This window comes from Scyliorhinus torazame, chromosome 13 (genome assembly GCF_047496885.1).
Source record: "Scyliorhinus torazame isolate Kashiwa2021f chromosome 13, sScyTor2.1, whole genome shotgun sequence".
Lineage (NCBI taxonomy): Eukaryota > Metazoa > Chordata > Chondrichthyes > Carcharhiniformes > Scyliorhinidae > Scyliorhinus > Scyliorhinus torazame.
Genome location: NC_092719.1, coordinates 85410895 through 85437269, shown reverse-complemented (window position 1 = coordinate 85437269; position 26375 = coordinate 85410895). Strand labels below are relative to the sequence as shown.

Genomic DNA, 26375 nt, shown 5'->3' with positions numbered 1-26375 from the left:
GTCCCAGGTTCGATTCTGGCTTGGGTCACTGTCTGTGCGGAGTCTGCACATCCTCCCCATGTGTGCGTGGGTTTCCTCCGGGTGCTCCGGTTTCCTCCCACAGTCCAAAGATGTGCAGGTTAGGTGGATTGGCCATGATAAATTGCCCTTAGTGTCCAAAATTGCCCTTAGTGTTGGGTGGGGTTACTGGGTTATGGGGATAGGGTGGCGGTGTTGACCTTGGGTAGGGTGCTCTTTCCAAGAGCCGGTGCAGACTCGATGGGCTAAATGGCCTCCTTCTGCACTGTAAATTCTATGATGATATCTACAAGGTGCTCATGAAGGGGGAAGAGTCCCAGACGGAGGAACTGAAACTCAAATGGGAGGAGCTTGGCGGGGAGATGGAGGACGGGCTGTGGGCGGAAGCCCTGAGTAGGGTAAACTCAACCGCAACATGTGCCAGGCTAGGCCTGATTCAATTTAAGGTCGTTCACGGGGCCCACATGACAGTAGCTCGGATGAGCAAATTCTTTGGGGTAGAGGACAAGTGCGCTAGATGCGTGGGAGGACCAGCGAACCACGTTCACAGGTTTTGGGCATGTCCTAAGCTTAGGGGGTACTGGGAGGGATTTGCGGGGGTCATGTCCCAGGTGCTGAAAACATGGAAAAAATTAAGTTCGCGTTGAGTGGATCTGTACTGGGGTTCACCCGAAGGTGGCAACCATTCATCGACTTCTTCGCGGGAGTGAACGTCAGCGGGGGTAGGGGGGGGGGGGAGGGGGGGAGGGGGAGATTAGAGTAGAGTAGGAGGGATAAATAGGCGGCTAGTGTCTATGGGAGAGGAGAGAGCATGTGCAGTATGGTTTGATTGAAGTATTGGTTTTATATTGATGTTTGCACATTTCTGTTATCTGTAACTGTTTATAATGCCAAACAATACCTCAATAAAATCGTTTGTTTAAAAAAAAAAGTTAAATCTCACGGGGTCCAGGGTGAGGTAGCCAATTGGATACAAAATTGGCTTGACGACAGAAGACAGGGTGGTTGTAGAGGGTCGTTTTTCAAACTGGAGGCCTGTGACCCGCGATGTGCCTTAGGGATCAGTACTGGGTCCACTTTTATTTGTTATTTATATTAAAGATTTGGATGAGAATTTAGGAGGCATGATTAGTAAGTTTGCAGATGACACCAAGATTGGTCGCATAGTGGATAGTGAAGAAGGTTACATGAGTTGGAACAGGATCTTGACCAATTGGGCCAGTGGGCCGATGAATGGCAAATAGAGTTTAATTTAGATAAATGTGAGGTGATGCATTTTGGTAGATCGAAACGGGGCAAGACCAACTCAGTTAATGGTGGGGAGTCGGGGAGAGTTATAGAACAAAGAGATCTAGGGGTACAGGTTCATAGCTCCTTGAAAGTGGAGTCACAAGTGGACAGGGTGGTGAAGAAGGCATTCAACAGGCTTGGTTTCGTTGGTCACAACATTGAATACAGGAGTTGGGACGCCTTGCTGAAGTTGTAAGGCCACACTTGGGGAATACTGTGTATAGTTCTGGTCACCCTATTATAGAAAGGATATTAAACTAGAAAGAGTGCAGAAAATATTGACTAGGATGCTACCGGGGCTTGATGCTTTGAGTTATAAGGAGAGGCTGGACAGACTGGAACTTTTTCCCCTGGTGCTTAGGAGGCTTCGGGGTGATCTTATAAAGGTCTATAAAATAATGAGGGGTATAGATAAGGTCAACATCTTTTCCCAAAAGTAGAGGAGTCCAAAACTAGAGGGCATAGGTTTAAGGTGAGAGGGGAGAGATACAAAAGGGTACAGAGGGGCAATTTTGTCACACAGAGGGTGGTGAGTGTCTGGATCGAGTTGCCAGAGGCAGTCGTAGAGGCTTTTAATTTTGTCTTTTAAAAAGCATTTAAACAGTTATATGGGAAAGATGGGTATCGAGAGATATGGGTCAAATGCGGGCAATTGGGACTAGCTTAGTGGTCAAAACTGGGCGGCATGGACAAGTTGGGCCGAAGGGCCTGTTTTCATGAATAACCTTCTATTCTAATATACCCCCATCCTGAATACATTACACCCCATCCCCAATATACTGTACCCTAACCCAATATATTGTATCCCCACCGCAATATACTCTACTCCATCCCCAATATACTGTACGCCATCCCCAATATATTTTATCCCATCCCCAATATACTGTACCCCATCCCCAATATACTGTATCCCCACCGCAATATAGTGTACCCATCCACAATATACTGTATCCTAACTATAATGTATTGTATCCCATCCACAATATGCTGTACCCATCCCCAATATACTGTACCCCATCTCCAATATACTGTACCCATCCACAATATACTGTATCATAGCTATAATATATTGTATCCCATCCACAATATGCTGTACCGATCCCATAATATACTGCACCCCATCTCCAATATACTGCACCTCAGCCTCAATATACTGTACCCTTTCCCCAATGTAGGGCAGCACTGTAGCACAAGTGGCTAGCACTGTGGGTTCACAACACCAGGGTCTCAGGTTCGATTCCCCGCTGGGAATCTGTGCGGAGTATGCACGTTCTCCCCGTGTCTGCGTGGGTTTCCTCTGGGTGCTCCGGTTTCCTCCCACAGTCCAAAGACGTGCAGGTTAAGTGTATTGACTATGCTAAATTGCTCTGAGTGTCCAAAAAGTTTAGATGGGGTTATTGGGTTACGGAAATAAGATGGAAGTGAGGGCTTAAGTGGGTCAGTGCAGACTCGATAGGCTGAATGGCCTCCCTCTGCACTGTATGTTCTATGTACTGTATCCCATCGGGGCGGCACGGTAGCACAGTGGTCAACGCTGTTGCTTCACAGCGCCAGGGTCCCAAGTTCGATTCCCGCTTGGGTCACTGTCTGTGCAGAGTCTGCACGTTCTCCCTGTGTCTGCGTGGGTTTCCTCTGGGTGCTCCGGTTTCCCCCCTCAAGTCCCGAAAAACGTGCTGTTAGGTGAATTGGACATTCTGAATTCTCCCTCTGTGTACCCGAACAGGCTCCGGACTGTGGCTACTAGGGGATATTCACAGTAACTTCATTGTGTTGATAACGTAAGCCTACTTGAAACAATAATAAAGATTATTATTATTATATAATACACCCCATCCATAATATACTGCATCCCATCCACGATATACAGTACCCATTCCCCAATATACTGTACCCCACCCCAGTATACCCTACCCCATCTGCAATATACCGTACCCCATCCCTAATATACTGTACTCCCATCCCCAATATACTGCAACCCATCCCCAATATACTGTACTCTCATCCCCAATATACTGTACTCTTTCCCTAATATACTGCACCCCATCCCCAATATACTGCAACCCATCCCAAATATACTGAACCCCATCCCAATATTCTATAGCACATCCCCAATGTACTGGTCACCTATCCCCAATATAATGAACACATTCCCAATACACTAAACCCCATCCGAGATATATTGCACCCACATTCCCATTATACTGTATCCCATCCTCAATATACTGAACCCATTTTCCCAAAGTATTTTACCCCATCCCAATATATTGCAACCCATCATATTATACTGTACCTCATTCCCAATATACTGAATCTAAATCTCCAATCTACTTCAGCCCATCCTCAAAATAGTGATCCCACATACCCAGTATAAGGGGTAGCACAGTACCACAATGATTAGCATTTCTGCCTCACAGCATCAGGGACCCCTTTCGATTCCGGCTCTGGGTGACTGTCTGTGTTGAGTTTGCATGATTTCCCTGTGTCTGCATGTGTTTCCTCCAGGTGCTCCTCCCACAGTCCAAACATGTGCAAGTTAGGTGGATTGGCCATGATCAATGCAGAGGGTCGGTGCAGACCCGTTGGGCTGAATGGCCCACTTCTGCACTGTAGGGGTTTTATACTGTACCAATCCGCAAAATACTGCACCCCATCCCAATATACTAAACCCCTATCCCCAATATACTGTACCCATCCCCAATATACTGTACCCATCCCCAATATACTGCACTCCATCCCCAACATGCTGGACCCCTTACCCAAAATACTGAACGCCACCTCCAATATACTATACCCCATCCCAATCTACTGAATCCCTGCCCCCAATATACTATAATCCATCCCCAATATACTGCACTCAAATCCCCAATATACTGTACATTTTCCCCAATATACTGTACATTTTATAATAATATAATAATAATCGCTTATTGTCACAAGTAGGCTTCAATGAAGTTTCTGTGAAAAGCCCCGAGTCGCCACATTCCTATTCGGGGAGGCCGGTACGGGAATTGAACCCGCGCTGCTGGCATTGTTCTGCATTGCAAGCCAGATATTTAGCCCGTTGTGCTAAACCAGCCCCAATACACTGTACCTCATCCCCAATATATGGCACTCCATCCCCAATATACTGTAACCCACACCCGATAGACTGTACCCCACACCCGATAGACTGTACCCCATCCCAATATACTGTATCCTTTACTCAATAGACTTTACCACACTCCCAATATACTATACCCTATACTTGATACTGTACCTCATCCCCAATATACTGCACTCTATCCCTAATATACTGTCTCCTACACCCGGTAGACTGTACCTCATTTCAATATACTGTACCCTATACTTGATAGACTGTACCACATTCCCAATATACTGTACCCTACACTCGATACTGTATCTCATTCCCAATATACTGAATCTAAATCTCCAATATACTTTAGCCCATCCTCAAAATAGTGATCCCACATACCCAGTATAAGGGGTAGCACAGTACCACAATGATTAGCATATCTGCCTCACAGCTTCAGGGACCTCTTTCGATTCCGGTTATTGTACCCCATTCTAATATACTGTACCCTATACTCGCTAAACTATACCATGTCCCCAATATACTGTACCCTATTCTAATATACTGTACCCTATACTCTATGGACTATACCACATCCCCAATATACTGTACCCTATACTCGATTGACTGTACCACATCCCCAGTATATTGTACCACCATCCCAATGCACTGTAACTCCTCCCAATACACAGTACTCTATTCCTAATACACTGTACCCCATCCTCAAAATCCTTTTCCTCAACTCAGTGCCTCATGTATTTGCCTCAAACTTTTCCTTTAAGTTCCTTTGTGAGATAGATTTAGTTTGGAAATCCTCTAATTCATTTCTTTCACATTCTATTTCAGTATATTTTGTTTCATTAAGAACCAGTATTGGACAATAGTTTTCACATTTTGCTGTTCACTGAAGGAGCAGTACCTTATCATAATAATATCGGAGTGCTCGGCTCAGTTTATCATAGTTCATGTTGGTTTTGTTTTTCCTTAGTCCCCAGAGTTTAGCAACTTCTTCTGCTTTAAGGAGCTTGAATTCCCCATCATTGGATGTCCAACAGATCAGGTGTTCGTGCTTTTGGTCGAGCAGTAATTGCAGCAGGAACTGCCACAGTGTGATGGCACTTTCCATATCTGCAACAGACAAGTACAATAACCCCTTCAATCACCATCTACATTGTTAAATCTGGAAATACAAACACACATCAGCACAACTGAATAATAATTTGTACTTCTGAGTCACTTATACTAGTTTTTTTTTCTTTATTCTTTCATGGGATATGGATGTCACTGATAAGTCCAGCCCAATCCTAATTATCCTAGAACTGAATGGCTTGCTAGGCCATTTAAGGGGCAATTAATACTCAACTGCAGCAGTGGCATGGTGGCACAGTGGTTAGTGCTGCTGCCTCAGAGTGCCAAGGACCTAAGTTCAATTCCTGCCTTGGGTAACTGTGAATGTGAAGTTTGCACTTTCTTCCCTTGAATACGAAAGAGAGAGAGCGGAAAAAGAAAGAGAAAGAGAGAGAGAGGAAAAAGAAAAGGAGAGAGAAGAAAGGAGAAAAGAAAGAATAGCCCTAGCAGAACAGGGAAAAAGATAAAGAGAGGGAGTTTCAACTTCAGAAAATGGCCATGAAACATGACAATCAGTTAAAGTTGGCAGACGTAAAGAGAAATGTACAGTTGGATGATAGTGATGAGGATAGTGAGAAAGAGCATCATAGTCGAAGGCTTGGTGGGAATCTATTTAAATATGTCCAAGCATTGCCAAGGTTTGACGAGAAGGAAGTGGAAGCCTTTTTCATTTCATTTGAGAAGGTAGCTAAACAAATGAAATGGCCACAGGACATGTGGGTATTACTGATTCAAACAAAGCTGGTAGGTAGAGCTAGTGAAGTGTTTGCATCACTACCAAAGGAGGTATCTGGAACGTATGAGGAGGTGAAGAAATCCATCTTAAATGCATATGAGCGATTGCCTGAAGCTTACAGACAAAGGTTGAGAAATTTAAGGTTCTGTTTCAGAGGGTTGGTGAAGACTCGATGGGCTGATTGGCCTCCTTCTACACTATAGGAATTCAATGGTTCTATGCATTGCTGTGGATCTGGAGTCACATGCAGGCCAGACCAGGAGTGTACAGCAAATGTCCTTCCCTTTTTAAAAAAATATATATTTTTATTAAGAATTTTTCAGTAACAATATTTTCCACCTTACAAACAACCCCCCCCCACCCCGTAACAAGGGTTGCTGTTGCTGCTGTCCGACCTTCATCTAACGCGCCGCGAGATGATCTAGGAACGGTTGCCACTGCCTGTAGAACCCCTGCGCAGACCCTCTCAAGGCAAACTTTATCCTTTCCAACTTGATAAACCCAGCCATATCATTTATCCAGGCCTCCACGCTGGGGGGCTTCGCCTCCTTCCACATTAGCAAGATCCTTCGCCGGGCTACTGGGGACGCAAAGGCCAGAATGCCGGCCTCTTTCGCCTCCTGCACTCCCGGCTCGTCCACTACTCCAAATATTGCTAGCCCCCAGCTTGGCTTGACCCGGACTTTCACCACCTTAGATATTGTTCCCGCCACTCCCCTCCAGAACCCCTCCAGTGCTGGGCATGACCAAAACATATGGACATGGTTCGCCGGACTCCCTGAGCCTCCCACATCTGTCCTCCACCCCAAAGAACCTACTCAGCCTCGCCCCCATCATATGCGCTCTATGAACCACCTTAAATTGTATCAGGCTAAGCCTGGCACACGAGGAAGAGGAATTAACCCTACTTAGGGCATCAGCCCATAGCCACTCCTCAATCTCCACCCCCAACTCCTCCTCCCATTTAGCCTTCAGCTCCTCTACCAAAGCCTCCCCCTCTTCTTTCATCTCCTGGTATATCGGCGACACCTTGCCCTCCCCGACCCATACTCCCGAGAACACCCTATCTTGAATCCCCTGTGCCGGGAGTAGCGGAAATTCCTTCACCTGCCGCCTCACAAACGCCCTCACTTGCATGTACCTGAAAGCGTTCCCCGGGGGTAGCCCAAACTTCTCCTCCAGCGCCCCTAAGCTCGTAAACGTCCCGTCAATGAACAGGTCCCCCATTCTTCTAATCCCTACCCGATGCCAGCTCTGAAATCCCCCGTCCATCCTTCCTGGGACAAACCGATGGTTGTCTCTGATCGGGGACCACACCGAGGCTCCCGTTGCACCCCTGTGCCGTCTCCACTGCCCCCAGATCTTTAGCGTTGCCGCCACCACCAGGCTTGTGGTATACCTTGTCGGCGAGAGCGGCAGCGGTGCCGTCACCAGCGCCCCCAGGCTCGTTCCTTTGCAGGACGCCATCTCCAACCTCTTCCACGCCGCCCCTTCTCCCTCCATCACCCACTTACGGATCATTGCCACGTTGGCTGCCCAATAATAACCACCCAGATTCGGCAATACCAACCCTCCTCTATCTCTGCTACGCTCCGAGAACCCCCTCCTTACCCACGGGGTCTTGCTCGCCCACACAAATCCCGTAATGCTCCTGCTTACCCTCTTAAAAAAGGCCTTAGTAATCACAATTGGGAGGCATTGGAATACAAAAATAAATCTCGGGAGGACCACCATTTTAACCGACTGTACCCTACCCGCCAGCGAGAGTGGCAACATGTCCCACCTTTTAAAATCCTCCTCCATCTGTTTCACCAATCGCGTCAAATTGAGTTTATGCAGTGCCCCCCAACTCCTAGCTACCTGAATCCCCAAATATCGAAAGCTCCTTTCCGCCCTCCTCAACGGTAGGTCCTCTATCCCTCTTCCCTGGTCCCCCGGATGGATCACAAAGAGCTCACTCTTTCCCACATTGAGCTTATAGCCCGAAAAGTCTCCAAACTCCCGTAGGATCTGCATTACCTCAACCATCCCCTCCACTGGATCCGTCACATACAGCAACAGGTCGTCTGCGTACAGCGACACTCGATGTTCCTCTCCCCCTCGGACCACCCCCTTCCATTTCCCCGACTCCCTTAACGCCATGGCCAAAGGTTCAATTGCTAATGCGAACAGCAGAGGGGACAGGGGGCACCCCTGCCTCGTCCCTCGATACAGCCGGAAATACTCCGACCTCCGCCGGTTCGTGACCACACTCGCCACCGGTGCTTTATACAGGAGCTTAACCCTACTAATAAACCCTCCCCCGAACCCAAACCTCCTCAACACTTCCCAGAGATACTCCCACTCTACCCGATCAAAAGCTTTCTCCGCATCCATGGCTGTCACTATCTCCGCTTCGCCCTCCACCGATGGCACCATTATCACATTTAAGAGCCTTCGCACATTGGTGTTTAGCTGCCTACCCTTTACGAATCCCGTCTGGTCCTTGTGAATCACCCCCGGAACACAGTCCTCAATCCTCATGGCCAACATTCTTGCCAGCAACTTAGCATCTACATTAAGGAGCGAGATCGGTCTATATGACTCCCATTGCAGTGGGTCCTTATCCCGCTTTAAGATCAAAGAGATCGTCGCCTCCGACATTGTCGGGGGCAGGGTCCCTCCCTCCCTTGATTCATTGAAGGTCCTTACCAGCAAAGGGGCTAACAGGTCTACATACTTCCTGTAGAACTCCACCAGGAACCCATCCGGCCCTGGGGCCTTCCCTGCCTGCAGGCTCCCCGTCCTTTAACCAGCTCCTCCACCCCAATTGGCACCCCCAGACCAGCCACCTCCTGCACCTCCACCCTTGGGAACCTCAACTGATCCAAGAATCGCCACATCCCCTCTTTTCCCCCTAGGGGCTGGGACCTATACAGTTCCTCGTAAAAGGCCTTAAAAGCCTCATTCACTTTCCCAGCACTCCGTACCGTAGTTCCCCTTCCATCTTTGACTCCACCTATTTCCCTCGCTGCCATCCTCTTACGGAGCTGGTGTGCCAGCATCCGACTCGCCTTCTCCCCATATTCATATATCGCCCCCTGTGCCTTCCTCCACTGTGCCTCTGCCTTCCCTGTGGTCAACAGGTCGAACTCCGCCGGGAGACTTCATCTCTCCCTGAGTAGTCCCTCATCCGGAGCCTCTGCATAGCTCCTGTCCACCCTTAAAATCTCCCCCACTAACCTCTCCCTTTCCCTGCCCTCGCTCTTCACCCTGTGAGCCCTGATGGAGATTAACTCTCCCCTGACCACCGCCTTCAGAGCCTCCCATACTACTCCCACCTGCACCTCCCCATTGTCGTTAGCCTCCAGATATCTTTCAATACACCCCCGCACCCTCCCGCACACTTTCTCGTCTGCCAGCAGTCCCACATCCAACCGCCACAACGGGCGTTGGTCCCTCTCCTCCCCCAGCTCCAGCTCCACCCAGTGCGGGGCGTGGTCTGAAATGGCTATGGCCGAATACTCCGTTCCCTCCACTTTCGGGATCAATGCCCTGCCCAGAACAAAAAAATCTATCCGGGAGTAGGCCTTATGTACGTGGGAGAAGAAAGAAAATTCTTTGGCCAAAGGCCTGGCAAATCTACATGGATCTACTCCCCCCATCTGATCCATAGACCCCCTAAGCACGTTGGCTGCAGCTGGCCTCCTCCCCATCCCAGATCTGGAGCGATCTAATGCTGGGTCCAGCATCGTGTTAAAATCCCCACCCATTATCAAGCTTCCTACCTCCAGGTCTGGAATACGCCCCAACATCCGTTTAATGAGTCCAGCATCGTCCCAGTTCGGGGCGTATACATTCACCAGTACCACCTCCGTCCCCTGCAACCTACCGCTCACCATCACGTATCTGCCTCCCTTATCCGCTACGATGTTCTTGGCCTCAAACGACACCCGCTTTCCCACCAGTATTGCCACCCCTCTATTCTTCGCATCCAGCCCCGAATGAAACACCTGTCCCACCCATCCCTTCCTTCATCTGACCTGATGCGCCACCTTCAGATGTGTCTCCTGAAGCATGGCCACGTCTGCCTTCAGTCCCATTAGGTGCGCGAACACTCGGGCCCTCTCCCACTCCCTCCAGTCCCCCAGGCGGGGAACCCCCGCCCCGACCACCTCTTCCATTTTCAGTTCCCCCTCGGACAGTGCAGCAGCAACCCTAGAATCCCCCCCCCCCCCCCCCCGCTAGATCCACATCTAGCACTTTTGCTCCCCCCAGATTACTTCCGTGAGTCAGCTGATCTCTGCTGACCCCGGCTCCCCCCGCCTTCCCGTTGATCTCGCCCTGCGAGAAACACCTGACTGGGAGGCCAGAAAATCCGGCCACCAGTGAACAGCGAGCGTCCTCTCGCCGGCAAGAAACACGCGGCAGGAAGAGAGAATCCGGCCACCAGTGAACAGCGAGGCTCCTCCCGCCGGCGAGACACACGCGGCAGGAAGAGAGAATCCGGCCCCCAGTGAACAGCGAGTCTCCTCCCGCCGGCGAGACACACGCGGCAGGAAGAGAGAATCCGGCCACCAGTGAACAGCGAGGCTCCTCCCGCCGGCGAGACACACGCGGCAGGAAGAGAGAATCCGGCCACCAGTGAACAGCGAGGCTCCTCCCGCCGGCGAGACACACGCGGCAGGAAGAGAGAATCCGGCCCCCAGTGAACAGCGAGGCTCCTCCCGCCGGCGAGACACACGCGGCAGGAAGAGAGAATCCGGCCACCAGTGAACAGCGAGGCTCCTCCCGCCGGCGAGACACACGCGGCAGGAAGAGAGAATCCGGCCCCCAGTGAACAGCGAGCCTCCTCCCGCCGGCGAGGAACACGCGGCAGGAAGAGAGAATCCGGCCCCCATTGAACAGCGAGCCTCCTCCCGCCGGCGAGACACACGCGGCAGGAAGAGAGAATCCGGCCCCCAGTGAACAGCGAGGCTCCTCCCGCCGGCGAGACACACGCGGGAGGAAGAGAGAATCCGGCCCCCAGTGAACAGCGAGCCTCCTCCCGCCGGCGAGAGACACGCGGCAGGAAGAGAGAATCCGGCTACCAGTGAACAGCGAGCCTCCTCCCGCCGGCGAGACACACGCGGCAGGAAGAGAGAATCCGGCCCCCAGTGAACAGCGAGGCTCCTCCCGCCAGCGAGACACACGCGGCAGGAAGAGAGAATCCGGCCACCAGTGAACAGCGAGCCTCCTCCCGCCGGCGAGGAACACGCGGCAGGAAGAGAGAATCCGGCCCCCAGTGAACAGCGAGTCTCCTCCCGCCGGCGAGACACACGCGGCAGGAAGAGAGAATCCGGCCCCCAGTGAACAGCGAGGCTCCTCCCGCCGGCGAGACACACGCGGCAGGAAGAGAGAATCCGGCCACCAGTGAACAGCGAGCCTCCTCCCGCCGGCGAGACAAACGCGGCAGGAAGAGAGAATCCGGCCACCAGTGAACAGCGAGCCTCCTCCCGCCGGCGAGGAACACGCGGCAGGAAGAGAGAATCCGGCCACCAGTGAACAGCGAGCCTCCTCCCGCCGGCGAGACACACGCGGCAGGAAGAGAGAATCCGGCCCCCAGTGAACAGCGAGTCTCCTCCCGCCGGCGAGGAACACGCGGCAGGAAGAGAGAATCCGGCCACCAGTGAACAGCGAGGCTCCTCCCGCCGGCGAGACACACGCGGCAGGAAGAGAGAGTCCGGACACCAGTGAACAGCGAGCCTCCTCCCGCCGGCGAGACACACGCGGCAGGAAGAGAGAATCCGGCCCCCCGTGAACAGCGAGCCGCCTCCCGCCGGCGAGACACACGCGGCAGGAAGAGAGAATCCGGCCCCCAGTGAACAGCGAGCCGACTCCCGCCGGCGAGGAACACGGAGCAGGAAGAGAGAATCCGGCCCCCAGTGAACAGCGAGCCTCCTCCCGCCGGCGAGACACACGCGGCAGGAAGAGAGAATCCGGCCCCCAGTGAACAGCGAGGCTCCTCCCGCCGGCGAGACACACGCGGCAGGAAGAGAGAATCCGGCCACCAGTGAACAGCGAGCCTCCTCCCGCCGGCGAGACACACGCGGGAGGAAGAGAGAATCCGGCCCCCAGTGAACAGCGAGCCTCCTCCCGCCGGCGAGACACACGCGGCAGGAAGAGAGAATCCGGCTACCAGTGAACAGCGAGCCTCCTCCCGCCGGCGAGACACACGCGGCAGGAAGAGAGAATCCGGCTACCAGTGAACAGCGAGCCTCCTCCCGCCGGCGAGACACACGCGGCAGGAAGAGAGAATCCGGCCCCCAGTGAACAGCGAGGCTCCTCCCGCCGGCGAGACACACGCGGCAGGAAGAGAGAATCCGGCCACCAGTGAACAGCGAGCCTCCTCCCGCCGGCGAGGAACACGCGGCAGGAAGAGAGAATCCGGCTACCAGTGAACAGCGAGCCTCCTCCCGCCGGCGAGACACACGCGGCAGGAAGAGAGAATCCGGCTACCAGTGAACAGCGAGCCTCCTCCCGCCGGCGAGACACACGCGGCAGGAAGAGAGAATCCAGCCCCCAGCGAACAGCGAGCCTCCTCCCGCTGGCGAAACACACGCGGCAGGAAGAGAGAATCCGGCCCCCAGTGAACAGCGAGTCTCCTCCCGCCGGCGAGACACACGCGGCAGGAAGAGAGAATCCGGCCACCAGTGAACAGCGAGCCTCCTCCCGCCGGCGAGACACACGCGGCAGGAAGAGAGAATCCGGCCCCCAGTGAACAGCGAGCCTCCTCCCGCCGGCGAGGAACACGCGGCAGGAAGAGGGAATCCGGCCACCAGTGAACAGCGAGCCTCCTCCCGCCGGCGAGACACACGCGGCAGGAAGAGAGAATCCGGCCCCCAGTGAACAGCGAGCCGCCTCCCGCCGGCGAGACACACGCGGCAGGAAGAGAGAATCCGGCCCCCAGTGAACAGCGAGTCTCCTCCCGCCGGCGAGGAACACGCGGCAGGAAGAGAGAATCCGGCCCCCAGTGAACAGCGAGCCTCCTCCCGCCAGCGAGACACACGCGGGAGGAAGAGAGAATCCGGCCACCAGTGAACAGCGAGCGTCCTCCCGCCGGCGAGACACACGCGGCAGGAAGAGAGAATCCGGCCACCAGTGAACAGCGAGGCTCCTCCCGCCGGCGAGACACACGCGGCAGGAAGAGAGAATCCGGCCCCCAGTGAACAGCGAGCCTCCTCCCGCCGGCGAGACACACGCGGCAGGAAGAGAGAATCCGGCCACCAGTGAACAGCGAGGCTCCTCCCGCCGGCGAGACACACGCGGCAGGAAGAGAGAATCCGGCCCCCAGTGAACAGCGAGCCGACTCCCGCTGGCGAGGAACACGCGGCAGGAAGAGAGAATCCGGCCCCCCGTGAACAGCGAGCCTCCTCCCGCTGGCGAGACACACGCGGCAGGAAGAGAGAATCCGGCCACCAGTGAACAGCGAGCCTCCTCCCGCTGGCGAGGAACACGCGGCAGGAAGAGAGAATCCGGCCCCCAGTGAACAGCGAGCCTCCTCCCGCCGGCGAGGAACACGCGGCAGGAAGAGAGAATCCGGCCCCCAGTGAACAGCGAGGCTCCTCCCGCCGGCGAGACACACGCGGCAGGAAGAGAGAATCCGGCCCCCAGTGAACAGCGAGGCTCCTCCCGCCGGCGAGACACACGCGGCAGGAAGAGAGAATCCGGCCACCAGTGAACAGCGAGCCTCCTCCCGCCGGCGAGACACACGCGGCAGGAAGAGAGAATCCGGCCACCAGTGAACAGCGAGCCTCCTCCCGCCGGCGAGACACACGCGGCAGGAAGAGAGAATCCGGCCCCCAGTGAACAGCGAGGCTCCTCCCGCCGGCGAGACACACGCGGGAGGAAGAGAGAATCCGGCCCCCAGTGAACAGCGAGCCTCCTCCCGCCGGCGAGACACACGCGGCAGGAAGAGAGAATCCGGCTACCAGTGAACAGCGAGCCTCCTCCCGCCGGCGAGACACACGCGGCAGGAAGAGAGAATCCGGCCCCCAGTGAACAGCGAGCCTCCTCCCGCCGGCGAGGAACACGCGGCAGGAAGAGAGAATCCAGCCCCCAGCGAACAGCGAGGCTCCTCCCGCCAGCGAGACACACGCGGCAGGAAGAGAGAATCCGGCCACCAGTGAACAGCGAGCCTCCTCCCGCCGGCGAGACACACGCGGCAGGAAGAGAGAATCCGGCCCCCAGTGAACAGCGAGCCTCCTCCCGCCGGCGAGACACACGCGGCAGGAAGAGAGAATCCGGCCACCAGTGAACAGCGAGGCTCCTCCCGCCGGCGAGACACACGCGGCAGGAAGAGAGAATCCGGCCACCAGTGAACAGCGAGGCTCCTCCCGCCGGCGAGGAACACGCGGCAGGAAGAGAGAATCCGGCCACCAGTGAACAGCGAGCCTCCTCCCGCCGGCGAGACACACGCGGCAGGAAGAGGGAATCCGGCCACCAGTGAACAGCGAGCCGCCTCCCGCCGGCGAGACACACGCGGCAGGAAGAGGGAATCCGGCCACCAGTGAACAGCGAGGCTCCTCCCGCCGGCGAGACACACGCGGCAGGAAGAGAGAATCCGGCCCCCAGTGAACAGCGAGCCTCCTCCCGCCGGCGAGACACACGCGGCAGGAAGAGAGAATCCGGCCCCCAGTGAACAGCGAGGCTCCTCCCGCCGGCGAGACACACGCGGGAGGAAGAGAGAATCCGGCCCCCAGTGAACAGCGAGCCTCCTCCCGCCGGCGAGACACACGCGGCAGGAAGAGAGAATCCGGCTACCAGTGAACAGCGAGCCTCCTCCCGCCGGCGAGACACACGCGGCAGGAAGAGAGAATCCGGCCCCCAGTGAACAGCGAGGCTCCTCACGCCGGCGAGACACACGCGGCAGGAAGAGAGAATCCGGCCCCCAGTGAACAGCGAGCCTCCTCCCGCCGGCGAGACACACGCGGCAGGAAGAGAGAATCCGGCCACCAGTGAACAGCGAGGCTCCTCCCGCCGGCGAGACACACGCGGCAGGAAGAGAGAATCCGGCCACCAGTGAACAGCGAGCCTCCTCCCGCCGGCGAGACACACGCGGCAGGAAGAGAGAATCCGGCCCCCCGTGAACAGCGAGCCTCCTCCCGCCGGCGAGACACACGCGGCAGGAAGAGAGAATCCGGCCCCCCGTGAACAGCGAGCCGCCTCCCGCCGGCGAGACACACGCGGCAGGAAGAGAGAATCCGGCCCCCATTGAACAGCGAGCCAACTCCCGCCGGCGAGACACACGCGGCAGGAAGAGAGAATCCGGCCCCCAGTGAACAGCGAGCCTCCTCCCGCCGGCGAGGAACACGGAGCAGGAAGAGAGAATCCGGCCCCCAGTGAACAGCGAGCCTCCTCCCGCCGGCGAGACACACGCGGCAGGAAGAGAGAATCCGGCCCCCAGTGAACAGCGAGGCTCCTCCCGCCGGCGAGACACACGCGGCAGGAAGAGAGAATCCGGCCACCAGTGAACAGCGAGCCTCCTCCCGCCGGCGAGGAACACGCGGCAGGAAGAGAGAATCCGGCTACCAGTGAACAGCGAGCCTCCTCCCGCCGGCGAGACACACGCGGCAGGAAGAGAGAATCCGGCTACCAGTGAACAGCGAGCCTCCTCCCGCCGGCGAGACACACGCGGCAGGAAGAGAGAATCCAGCCCCCAGCGAACAGCGAGCCTCCTCCCGCTGGCGAGACACACGCGGCAGGAAGAGAGAATCCGGCCCCCAGTGAACAGCGAGTCTCCTCCCGCCGGCGAGACACACGCGGCAGGTAGAGAGAATCCGGCCACCAGTGAACAGCGAGTCTCCTCCCGCCGGCGAGACACACGCGGCAGGTAGAGAGAATCCGGCCACCAGTGAACAGCGAGCCTCCTCCCGCCGGCGAGACACACGCGGCAGGAAGAGAGAATCCGGCCACCAGTGAACAGCGAGCCTCCTCCCGCCGGCGAGACACACGCGGCAGGAAGAGAGAATCCGGCCCCCAGTGAACAGCGAGCCGCCTCCCGCCAGCGAGACACACGCGGCAGGAAGAGAGAATCCGGCCCCCAGTGAACAGCGAGCCGCCTCCCGCCGGCGAGACACACGCGGCAGGAAGAGAGAATCCGGCCACCAGTGAACAGCGAGGCTCCTCCCGCCGGCGAGACACACGCGGCAGGAACAGAGAATCCGGCCCCCAGTGAACAGCGAGCCTCCTCCCGCCGGCGAGACACACGCGGCAGGAAGAGAGAATCCGGCCCCCAGTGAACAGCGAGGCTCCTCCCGCCGGCGAGACACACGCGGCAGGAAGAGAGAATCCGGCCCCCAGTGAACAGCGAGTCTCCTCCCGCCGGCGAGACACACGCGGCAGGAAGAGAGAATCCGGCCCCCAGTGAACAGCGAGGCTCCTCCCGCCGGCGAGACACACGCGGCAGGAAGAGAGAATCCGGCCACCAGTGAACAGCGAGCCTCCTCCCGCTGGCGAGGAACACGCGGCAGGAAGAGAGAATCCGGCCCCCAGTGAACAGCGAGCCTCCTCCCGCCGGCGAGGAACACGCGGCAGGAAGAGAGAATCCGGCCCCCAGTGAACAGCGAGGCTCCTCCCGCCGGCGAGACACACGCGGCAGGAAGAGAGAATCCGGCCCCCAGTGAACAGCGAGCCTCCTCCCGCCGGCGAGACACACGCGGCAGGAAGAGAGAATCCGGCCCCCAGTGAACAGCGAGGCTCCTCCCGCCGGCGAGGAACACGCGGCAGGAAGAGAGAATCCGGCCACCAGTGAACAGCGAGGCTCCTCCCGCCGGCGAGACACACGCGGCAGGAAGAGAGAATCCGGCCCCCAGTGAACAGCGAGGCTCCTCCCGCCGGCGAGGAACACGCGGCAGGAAGAGAGAATCCGGCCCCCAGTGAACAGCGAGGCTCCTCCCGCCGGCGAGACACACGCGGCAGGAAGAGGGAATCCGGCCACCAGTGAACAGCGAGGCTCCTCCCGCCGGCGAGACACACGCGGCAGGAAGAGGGAATCCGGCCACCAGTGAACAGCGAGCCTCCTCCCGCCGGCGAGTCACACGCGGCAGGAAGAGAGAATCCGGCCCCCAGTGAACAGCGAGGCTCCTCCCCCCGGTGAGACACACGCGGCAGGAAGAGAGAATCCGGCCCCCAGTGAACAGCGAGGCTCCTCCCGCCGGCGAGACACACGCGGCAGGAAGAGAGAATCCGGCCACCAGTGAACAGCGAGCCGCCTCCCGCCGGCGAGACACACGCAGCAGGAAGAGAGAATCCGGCCACCAGTGAACAGCGAGCCTCCTCCCGCCGGCGAGGAACACGCGGCAGGAAGAGAGAATCCGGCCCCCATTGAACAGCGAGCCTCCTCCCGCCGGCGAGACACACGCGGCAGGAAGAGAGAATCCGGCCACCAGTGAACAGCGAGGCTCCTCCCGCCGGCGAGACACATGCGGCAGGAAGAGAGAATCCGGCCCCCAGTGAACAGCGAGGCTCCTCCCGCCGGCGAGACACACGCGGCAGGAAGAGAGAATCCGGCCACCAGTGAACAGCGAGCCTCCTCCCGCCGGCGGGAAACACGCGGCTGGGAGAGAGAATCCGGCCCCCAGTGAACAGCGAGGCTCCTCCCGCCGGCGAGACACACGCGGCAGGAAGAGAGAATCCGGCCACCAGTGAACAGCGAGCCTCCTCCCGCCGGCGAGACACACGCGGCAGGAAGAGAGAATCCGGCCACCAGTGAACAGCGAGGCTCCTCCCGCCGGCGAGGAACACGCGGCAGGAAGAGAGAATCCGGCCACCAGTGAACAGCGAGGCTCCTCCCGCCGGCGAGACACACGCGGCAGGAAGAGAGAATCCGGCCCCCAGTGAACAGCGAGTCTCCTCCCGCCGGCGAGGAACACGCGGCAGGAAGAGAGAATCCGGCCCCCAGTGAACAGCGAGGCTCCTCCCGCCGGCGAGACACACGCGGCAGGAAGAGAGAATCCGGCCACCAGTGAACAGCGAGGCTCCTCCCGCCGGCGAGGAACACGCGGCAGGAAGAGAGAATCCGGCCCCCAGTGAACAGCGAGCCTCCTCCCGCCGGCGAGACACACGCGGCAGGAAGAGAGAATCCGGCCACCAGTGAACAGCGAGGCTCCTCCCGCCGGCGAGACACACGCGGCAGGAAGAGAGAATCCGGCCACCAGTGAACAGCGAGGCTCCTCCCGCCGGCGAGACACACGCGGCAGGAAGAGAGAATCCGGCCACCAGTGAACAGCGAGCCTCCTCCCGCCGGCGAGGAACACGCGGCAGGAAGAGAGAATCCGGCCACCAGTGAACAGCGAGGCTCCTCCCGCCGGCGAGACACACGCGGCAGGAAGAGAGAATCCGGCCACCAGTGAACAGCGAGTCTCCTCCCGCCGGCGAGACACACGCGGCAGGAAGAGAGAATCCAGCCCCCAGCGAACAGCGAGCCTCCTCCCACCGGCGAGACACGCGGGAAGAAGAGGGAATCCGGCCACCAGTGAACAGCGAGCCTCCTCCCGCTGGCGAGGAACACGCGGCAGGAAGACAGAATCCGGCCACCAGTGAACAGCGAGCCTCCTCCCGCCGGCGAGGAACACGCGGCAGGAAGAGAGAATCCGGCCACCAGTGAACAGCGAGGCTCCTCCCGCCGGCGAGACACACGCGGCTGGGAGGCCAGAGAATTCCGACCTTCATTTCTCCTATTGGCCACCTTGTTTGTGGATACTTACTACAGCTGGGCCAAAATCACTCAGGAAGTGCGAGTTGTTCCATTAAATACATTCTGGTGATTCATTGAGAGTTGTCTCACGCTAATTTAGTTTCCGGCCTGTTTCATCCTTCAACCCTGGTAGAAAATAGACAGGAAACCTGTAACTAGGTCTCTGCTCTTGTCACCTTCCAATTTACCGTCAAATGTGTATGACAATCACCTGATAAGCCACCTGCTTTGCTTACTGTTTACCTCTGACCTCTCCTTGTTGCCTCCTGGATAGCCCAGGCATGATGAAGAAACCTTTGACCCACAAAACTTCCTCCTCCTCTGAAATACATACCAATTCACTGCAACCCAGAAACATTCTTGGGAGCTTAAGAATAGGAAATGGGAACAGGAGTCGACCATTCTGCCTCTGATTCTCTTCCACTGTTCAAAATGGTCAGGGCTGACCTCCTGCCTCGGCTCCAATCTCCTGCCAGTGATTTCCTCCTTGATTCACTGAGAGATTAAAAATATATCAATCACAGTCTTAAAGATGTTCAATGATGGAGCATCCGCAAACCTTGGGGTAGAGGAGTCCAAAGATTCACAACCTTCTAATTGAAGAAACTTCTCTTCATCTCAGTCCTGAACAATTCACCCCTCATCCTGAGATTTCCCCCGGGTTCTAGATTCCCCCGATCAGCAGAAACAATCTCTGTGTCCAACCTGTCAAACACCTTCAGAACCTTTATGTTTCGATGAGATCACCGCTAAACTCCAGAGAATATAGGCCCAATTTCCTCAACCTGTAGGACATCCCTCTCACATCCCAGGGTCCAATCTAATTAACCATTTCCACTCTACAGCCTCCAATGTAAATACATCCTTCCTGATTTATGGAGGCCAAAATTTCACTTGCAGAATATTGGAGCATACTCCAGCTGTGGTCTCAGCAAATCCCTATACAACTTGTTATAACCCGAATGACACCTACGGGAACAGACCAATTAGCCTCCCTGTGAGTCTCATTGAATACGAGCTTCCCCATTGAGGGCGGGGAGTAAATGGACTCTAGCATAAAAACCGGCCCAGATGTGAGCCGAGCATGTGTTGTCCCGGCTGGGACCTGAAGTGTCCTGTGTATATAGTTTGCTTTGTAATAAACAAGTTTTCTTTACGCCTTATGTTTGGACTCTTCTGGAGCCACTAACCCACTGTAGCAAGACTTCTTTATTTTGTAATCTAGTCCCTGCGCTGTAAAAGCCAACGTGTCATTTCTCCCTCCTAATTGCGTGTTGTACCAGCAAGCCAACTTACTGTGCTCGTTTTGCAAGTACACGCGAGTCTCTCTGGACATCAACATTTAAAGGCTTTGCACCTTTGAAAAATTATTCTGTTTTTATTCTTATGACCAAAGTGAATAACTTCACACTTCCCCACATTCTAATCCATTTGCCAGCTTGTTGCCCACTCATTTAACCTGCATATATCTCTTTGCAGTCTCTCTGTGTCCTTCTCATAGCTTACATTTCTACTCAACTTTCTATCTTCAGCAAACTTTGATAGATTACTCATCTGTGTGTTTAATATGGATTTTAAAAAAGGAGAGGCCTCAGTACTAATATTTGTGGCCCGCCACTAATCACCCACTAAAAAATTGATTATGTTTATCCCTACTCTCTGTTAACTAATCCTCTATCCATATTGATATATTACCCCCAACTCCACCGACCCTCAACTTGCATACGGTAGCACAGTGGTTAGCACTGTTGCTTCACCGCGCCAAGCACCCGGGTTCGATTCCCTGCTTGGGTCACTGTCTGTGTGGAGTCTGCACGTTCTCCCAGTGTCTGTGGGGGTTTCCTCCGGGTGCTCCGGTTTCCTCGCACAAGTCCCGAAAGACATGCTGTTAGGTGAATTGGACGTTCTCATTTCTCCCCCACCCCGCCCCAGTGTACCTGAACAGGCGCCGGAATGTGGCGACAAGGGGATTTTCACAGTAACTTCATTGTAGTGTTAATGTAAGCCCACTTGTGACAATAATAAAGATTATTATATTATTATAATTAACTGGGGTAGTCATAGTGTGAAAGGTTTAGAAGGAGAGGATTTCTTAAAATTCATGCAAGAGAACATTTTAAGCTAGTACGTAGAAGGTCGTACAAGTGAGGCGGTCCCAGACTTAATTTTAGGTAGTAAAGCTGGGCAAGTGGTTGAAATATCAGTGGGAGACCGTGATCATAACTCCATTAGATTCAAGATTATTATAGAAAAGGACAAGGATGAGCCTGAGATCAAAGTTCTAAATGGGGGGGGCAGACAGATTTTAATATAATCAGATATGATTTGACCAGAGTGGAGTGGGACCGGGCACTTTAGGGTAAATCTGTGATAAAGAATGGGATGCATTCAAGAAACAAATGGGGAGAGTGCAGGGCCAACATGTACCAATCAAGAAAAAGGGTATCAAGGGATATACAACATTGGATAAGGAGAAAAAGGGAGGCTTATGGCAGCTATCAAGGGCTCAAAACAGCAGAAGCCCTCGAGGAGACAGAGGGAACTTAAAAAAGAAATTGGAAGAGCAAAGAGGGAACATACAAGGATACTGGCAGGTAAAGTAAAGGAAAATCCTCAGTTGTTACACTAGAACATTAAGGGTAAAAGGATAACTAGATAACTAGGGAAAGAGTAGGGCCCATTCAGGACCACAGTGGTAATTTGAGGTGGAGCCAGAGGATGTAGGTAGTGTTCTAAATGAATACTTTGTGGAATGTTCACTCGTGAGAGGGACAGTGTGGGTATCGAGATCAGGAAGAAGGACTGTGATAAAATTTAAGAAATTAACATCGACAGAGAGGAGGTTCTGAGTAGTCTGGTAGGTTAAAAGTAGGTTAAAGTAGTCTGGTAGGTTAAAACAGTGATCATTAATGGCCTCATCTGGAATTAATATGAAGGGAGTACTGAGGTCATGTGAGATGGTCAGGTCAAAGAGGACCATAATGGGGGTGGTGAGTTTACATGCAGGGAAATATAGGAAGGGTAAGAGAGCAGTGAACTAAAGGGCGAGATGGAGGTTGGACTAGCTGAGGATGTGAAGTCACTTGTTGCAGATGTTGAGGGAAAAAAAGTGAAGATGTGTCGATGAGAATGTTTTTATCCCACTTGGGTAGGTAACAGAGAATTAAGATTTTGAAAGAGAGGGAGTGGAACAGGTGAGATTCTCAATCGAAAAGCTAGGGGCAAGGACCAGGTCACGGTGTCATTTGGTGTTAAGAGCCACATCACCATGGTGACGGTCTGGGCAAGGCGCTTGATGGAAAATATAGTCTGGTGGGGAGACTTCACTTAGGGGGGGAAGAGTGTCATCACCCCCCAACCAGGTTTCTAGTCAAGGCAGTGATGCCAATTCAATCATCCACAATAACATTGATGGCAAGTGAACATAGTGGAGGGAGGAGAAATGTGGAGGGGGGGGGAGGGTGGGGGGGGGGGGGGTTGCAATGGGGAGCTGTTCCGCTCCAAGAATCCACAGGGCCAGCAGGAGGAAGGTTAAGGAGGGAGATTGGCAAAATGAGCCCCTGGTGAAAGTGCCAGGATGTCTGTCGAGATAGTGGGTTTGCTGTTCAGAATGAACCAGCAACAAGAACTTCAATGAGTCTTTTAGAGGGTTGGAGGAAAGCTGTAGGCTTATCAAAGACAGTCGTGCCTCGGACGGAAACACAATAAAGAAAAGATTCACCAGAATGGTCCTTGGGATCAGGAACATCAGTTACATTAGTAGATTGGAGAAGTTGGGGCAGTTTTCCTTGGAGAACAGAAGATTGAGAGAAGATTTGTTAGAGGTATTCACTGTACCTGAACGCCCATCAGACCTGACAACATCAATCCCCCGTCCGAGAGATCCCCTCTCCCCTTATACTGTTCCCTCCTTTCCCACTCCCATCCAGCTCATCTCTCCTCTCTCCTTCCCACTCTCCCCCTGTCTGGGAACAGTTTGTCTCCCAGTACACACCAGTAAACCAATAGACAAATGGATCCACAAAGCCACATGTTTGTACACTCAATATGTAAGTTTTGGATGAACTACCAATAGTTTCTTGCCAGACTGTTGACATTATTATTCTAATACATAAATAAATCACCTCTTATTAAATCTAGCGTAAAGACGTTTCTCCTCATCTCACTCCTAGCTCTCCTGAAATTGTGACTCCCACTCACTGACTTACCAATTGTAGAATCAGAATATCCTTCTTTACCATGTCTAAACTGTTCACAATTCTGAACACCTCAATAAGGTCACCTCTTAATCTCCTCTGCTCCAAGCCCAATTTCTCCAATCTTGCCTTGCATCTAAAATTCCTCATTCCTGGTATAATTCTAGTAAATCTCCTCTGCACTTTCTCTAGGCCTTGAACATCCTTCCTTAAATAAGTTGTGCCCAGAACTGAGCACAATACTTATAATGTGGTCTGACCAATGATTTGTAGAGGTGTAGTATCACTTCCTTGTTTTCATACTCTATGCCTCTATTTATACACCCAAGGATCCTATAAGCCTTCTTAACAACTGTTTCATCTTGCTTGGCCACCTTCAGAGGTCCCGGGGCGGCATGGTGGTGCAGTGGTTAGTACTGCTGCTTCCGAATGCCAGGGAATCAGGTTCAATCCTGGCCCCAGGTAACTGCCCATGTGGGGTTTGCACATTCTCCCTGTGTCTGCGTAGGTCTCACCCCTACAATCCAAAGATGTGCAGGATTGGCCACACTAGATTGCTCCTTAACTGGAAAAGAAAATAATTGGGTACTCTATAATGTAAAAAAAAATGAACCTCAAGGTCCCTCTGCTTCTGTACGCCCCTCAAAGTTATACCATTGAGCCTATATTGTCCCCCCATGTTTCTTTTACCAAAATGCATTACCTCACATTTCTCTGCGTTGAAGTTTATCTGCCAGGTGTTTGCCCATTTGGCCAACTTATCAATGTCCCTCTGAAGTCGCTCAGCGTCTTCCTCACAATTCATTATTCTCCCGAGCTTGGTATCATTTGTGCTTGTAGTACTCTCCAAAAAATCCCTACTGTACAGAAGGAAGTCATTTGGTGCATCGAGTCTGCACCGACCCTCCGAACTAGCACCCTACCTCGGCTTAATCCCCCGCCCCATCCCCACACTCCACCTAACCTTTTGGACATTAAGGGGCAACTTAGCATGGCCAATCCACTTAGCCTGCACATCTTTGGGCTGTGGGAGGAAACCGGAGCACCCGAAGGAAACCCATGCAGATACGGGAACAACGTCCAAACTCCACACGCAGTCACTCGAGGTCGGAATCGAACGCGGGTCCCTGATGCTGTGAGGCAGGAGTGCCAACCACTGTGCCGCCATGACACCCATCTCAACATCAGACAGTTCAAATCCCACTACCTGGGTACTCAAGCTCATAATCTAATTTAACAGTACCAAGAGAAAAATAAATAATTTATATACAGCTTTTCATACCCTCAAGATGTCGCAAAGCACTTTTTAAAGCCAATCATACAGTTTCTCAGTGTTGTACTGAGGGGATGCTGCAGTGTTCGAGGTGCCATCTGTCAGGTGAGATGTTAAACTGTCAGGTTGATGTAAAAGATCACACGATGCAATCGAAAGCAGTGTCAACAGTCCTCCCCAGTGTTGGAAGGATCCTTCCTGTTTATTCCCGTATTTCCTCTTTCTTTATTTCTGCTGTTGCATTTTTGATCCATGGATGTTTAATGGACTTGTGACCTTAAGGCAAAGTGGCCTGTGCTTTTAATTCAAACAAGAAAATCCAGAAGGCCAAGCTGTTTTAGACTGACATCAGTGATGACTCAGATTGATTGATGTGATTGTTGGCCAATGAACGGGCCTAAAATGCAGTGCTGTGCCCGGTAACATGTGGAGGTTGGATATTATCCTTCTGGAATGTTTCTCAAAGCCATAAGGTTCCATTTTAGCTTCACCTTTGGAGAGACAAGAGCCTAATATAACTCTCTCGGAAAAACTGTGAAAGTGGTGAGTACTGCATTCTTGAAACCACAGAAACACTGACTAAATCAATCTGCAGGAAAGTTATCTTGGGCTGAAGACAAAGACAAAGTTTTACTTTTTCTCCAGGGAGACTGAGTTTATTTATGAAACCACAGGTACCTGAATGAATCCACAAGAAAAGCCTGGAACAGAAGGCCAGGATTGAAGCAAAGCTACTAAAGAACTTACCAAATGAAGCAAAGTCTTTTGACTTTATCCAGATTATTTTTCACCCTTTTCCTTCCCTTCTGTGTTTGCCTGTCTTGTGTGTGTGTGTATGTGTGGGTAGAGGATGGGCAGTTAAGGGGGAGTTGAGTGTTGAAGGATATTTAACCAACATTATTATCTGCATACTTTGTGTTTGTTCCAGTTACAAGTCAACAGTAATTATGTTTAAACTTACAAACCTGGAATTCTCCGCCGTCACGATTCTCTGTTCATGCCAGCCACGCATCCCCGCCCATGGGTTTCCCAGCAGCATGGGGTGGCTTCAATGGGAAATCCCATTGATAAGTGGCAGAATCCCTCTGCCAGCCCCTGGTGACTATAATTCTTGGGCAGCCAAGGGCCAAAGATTTTGGGAACTTTTATAAGAATTATTAATTAATTCACTTGTGTTGTGACCCTGGGGTACGCGGGGCTGGATTGACTGAGCCCTTTCCCAGGGTGTCATAACAGTATCCTGCACACTATTTATCCCTCAACAATCTTCTCAAAAACAGATTGTCTGATCCTTATCATAGTGTTGTTTGTGGGATCTTGCTGTGTACAAATTGGTTGCTACAAATTATCTACATTATAACAGTTACTACACTTCAAAAGTATTTGTACAAGAACATAATGACAGAAATAGGAGCAGGGATAGGCCATTCGAGCCATCAAGCCTGCTCCACCATTCAATAACATCATGGCTGATCTGACTGTGGCCTCAACTGTGCTTTCTGCCTTCCTCTAATACCCTGGAATATATTCAATGAGCCAGCCTCCACTGCCCTTTGGTATAATGAATCCCACAGACTAACGACCTTCTGAGAAAGGAACTTCCTCCTTATCTGTGTCTTAAACGGGAGACCCTTTATTCTGAAACAGTGCTCCTAGTTTAGTCTTTCCTCAAAAGGCAAACTCCTTCATTCCAGGAATCAGCCCAGTCAAGCTCCTCTGAACTGTATGCAATGCAAAGATATCATTCCTTAAATAAGGATACTTCCCTGGTTGTAAAGTGCTTTGATGTCCTGAGGTTGGTTTTGAACCAACAGGAGAAAGAGCCATCTTAGATTTTGTAATGAGCTCAATAATCTATCAGAAAGGGAACATCTAACTAACAGTGACCGTAATGTAGAATCCAATGTCAGAAATTCAGAAGGAGACAGTTGAATCACAAAGTGAGATTT

General features: G+C 53.4%; 1 protein-coding gene across 2 annotated transcripts in view; it reads right to left on the bottom strand.

The window, feature by feature from the left end:
• Positions 1-26375, bottom strand: part of elk3 (ETS transcription factor ELK3) — a 150670-nt gene that overhangs the window by 77760 nt on the left and 46535 nt on the right. For both annotated transcript variants that reach the window (XM_072471933.1, XM_072471932.1), the window contains exon 2: positions 5298-5506. In XM_072471933.1, the coding sequence (XP_072328034.1) occupies positions 5298-5504 (207 nt within the window). In that variant the 5' untranslated portion in view covers positions 5505-5506. The remainder of the gene's footprint in view (positions 1-5297; positions 5507-26375) is intronic.